Source organism: Nicotiana tomentosiformis, chromosome 12 (genome assembly GCF_000390325.3).
Source record: "Nicotiana tomentosiformis chromosome 12, ASM39032v3, whole genome shotgun sequence".
In the NCBI taxonomy this organism is placed as follows: Eukaryota; Viridiplantae; Streptophyta; class Magnoliopsida; order Solanales; family Solanaceae; genus Nicotiana; species Nicotiana tomentosiformis.
The window spans coordinates 97,307,740-97,309,920 of record NC_090823.1 but is presented as its reverse complement, the minus strand read 5'-3'; the positions used below and the strand labels follow the sequence as shown (position 1 = coordinate 97,309,920).

The window sequence follows — 2,181 nt, the reverse complement described above, 5'->3', positions numbered from 1 at the left end:
CAAAATTTGACTCAAAAGTACCACACATTTTTCACAACCTGCTCACTTACTCTAATATAGAGGTCAAAGACTTTACCTTACCTTCGTAAATTATGTGCCCTCACACAAACAATAGAGAGTAGTTCCACACACAATAAAATTCAAGAACAAATAGGAACTCAAGAGAGAAAGAATTCACTCACTCTCAGAAATAAAATTCATGTGCCACAGAGAATGTACCATAAGCTTGCCCGTAGTGTAATACTCTACTAATTGAGCTAATTAAATCAAAGATCAAGTAGGACTTTATTTTGGTTGTAATGAAAGTTGTGGGACGGGTAGGATACATATGGATAATAATGACTACACCTTCCTAAACACTTTAATACTCCTTGGCCATAACTTAGAGTACTAACAGTAGAGAAATTTGGCTTATTCTGCTTATGATATGATGACTTTTGTGCACTTTCAGTTTTAGAATAGTCAAACTTTCCCTTCTTGGATTGACCGCCATAATCCGAATTACCCTTCCTAAACTTGTTTTCTCTCCTACTTGCTTCTTCCTTGTCAATTCTTTTCCAAGTAAGAGCAGCTGAAACTAGCTTGGAAAAATCCTCAAGTTGCAATATTTGCCACAGATTTTCGGATTGAACCATTCACACCTTCTTCAAATTTTCTGTACTTGTCTCTTTCATCATCAGTAATACATCCAACATAGCGAGAAAGCCTGAGAAATTTTTGTTGATACTCTGTTATAGACATACTCCCTTGTCTTAAATTCAGAAACTCTTTTTTCTTAGCATCACAATAGACATGGGGAATATATTTTGCACGAAATGCTTTCACGAAATCATCCCAAGTAAGCACCAAAGGTTTTGCTTTTGTATTTGGCACACTTATCCACCAATCATAGGCATCCTTTTGTAAAATAGAGATAGCATACTTAAATTTAGCAACATTAGTACACTCTAGTTTTTCAAATACCATCTCCATGCGCTCGAGCCATTGTTCAGCTACAGTGGGATCAGTAGTGCCTTCAAATTCAACTCCACCCATTTTCCTTATCTTCTCAAAATTCATTTCACTAGGTTCTGACATTGTCCCATCCAAGTGTCACGACCCAATTTCTCCCTCCGTTAACCGTCGTGACGTCATCTAGTCTCTACGACTAGGTAAGCCTAACACTTTTGCGGAAGTGAAACTAAAGCATGAACATTAACTACTAACAGTAACAAATATCTAATAAGCAACTGAATTTCATTCGGCATATATAATTAACACCTCTGAAAATGTACAAAACAATTTTCCATAACCCGGAATACCGTAACTCACAAGCTACTAAGAAGTCTTAACCGTTCTATATATCATTTCTACAGAAAGAAGGAAAAATGAACATAGGGGGATAGAGGAAGACTCCGAGGATCTGCGGGCGAGAGCAGATATACCTTGAAGTCTCCAATAAGCAGCAGCGACTGCAACTAGTGATGAGGCTGGTAAGATGAACCTGGATCTGCACACGAAAACATGTGCAGAAAAGGGCGTGAGTACACCACAACGGTACCCAGTAAGTGCCAAGTCTAACCTCGGTCAAGTAGTGACGAGATCAGGTCAGGGCCCTACTGGTATAAATATAATGAAATAAGACAATGAAATATCGCAGTAAAATAAACACGGAAATATAACAAGAATAGAATCAATGAAAGACAACAGCTCAGAACACAGTGATAACAACAGGGGATCTCCCGAGATACCGTCTCGTAGTCCCAAACATAAATGTGCAGGGGGATCTCCCGGAATACCGTTTCGTAGTCCCAAAATAAAATATGCAAAATAGGGGGATCACCCAGAATATCGTTTCGTAGTCCCAAAGAAAATATGCAGTACATAGGGATCTCCGGAATACCGTTCCGTAGTCCCAAAGTAAATATGCAGCGCAACCAACCGAAATAATAATTTCAACAAGAAATCCTACAGTTTAGACTAAGTTCAAGTCAAGGAAAGCAGGTAAATTTTACTAAACATGCTGCACAGAGTTCAAATAGGCAGTTAAACAAGTAGGCATGGTATTCTAGTCTAAACAGGATAGTTACATATGCTAGTGTGTTTCAAATAAGGAGAAAACAAGTTATGACTTAGTGAAAAATGAAGTTTTACAACAAATAGCCCGTGTACGTACTCGTCACCTCACGTACACAGCGCTCA

At 38.4% G+C, this 2,181-nt stretch overlaps 1 protein-coding gene across 1 annotated transcript; it reads right to left on the bottom strand.

Moving 5' to 3' along the window:
- Positions 1-594: 594 nt before the first annotated feature.
- LOC138903088 (uncharacterized) lies at positions 595-1,077 on the bottom strand. The gene has a single exon (XM_070191003.1). The coding sequence runs from the start codon at positions 1,075-1,077 to the stop codon at positions 595-597; it is 483 nt and encodes a 160-aa protein (XP_070047104.1).
- Between the last annotated feature and the right edge of the window lie 1,104 nt (positions 1,078-2,181).

Coding starts and splice junctions, on each gene's coding strand:
- LOC138903088 (XM_070191003.1), bottom strand. CDS start 1,077: ATGTCAGAACCTAGTGAAATGAATTTTGAGAAGATAAGGAAAATGGGT.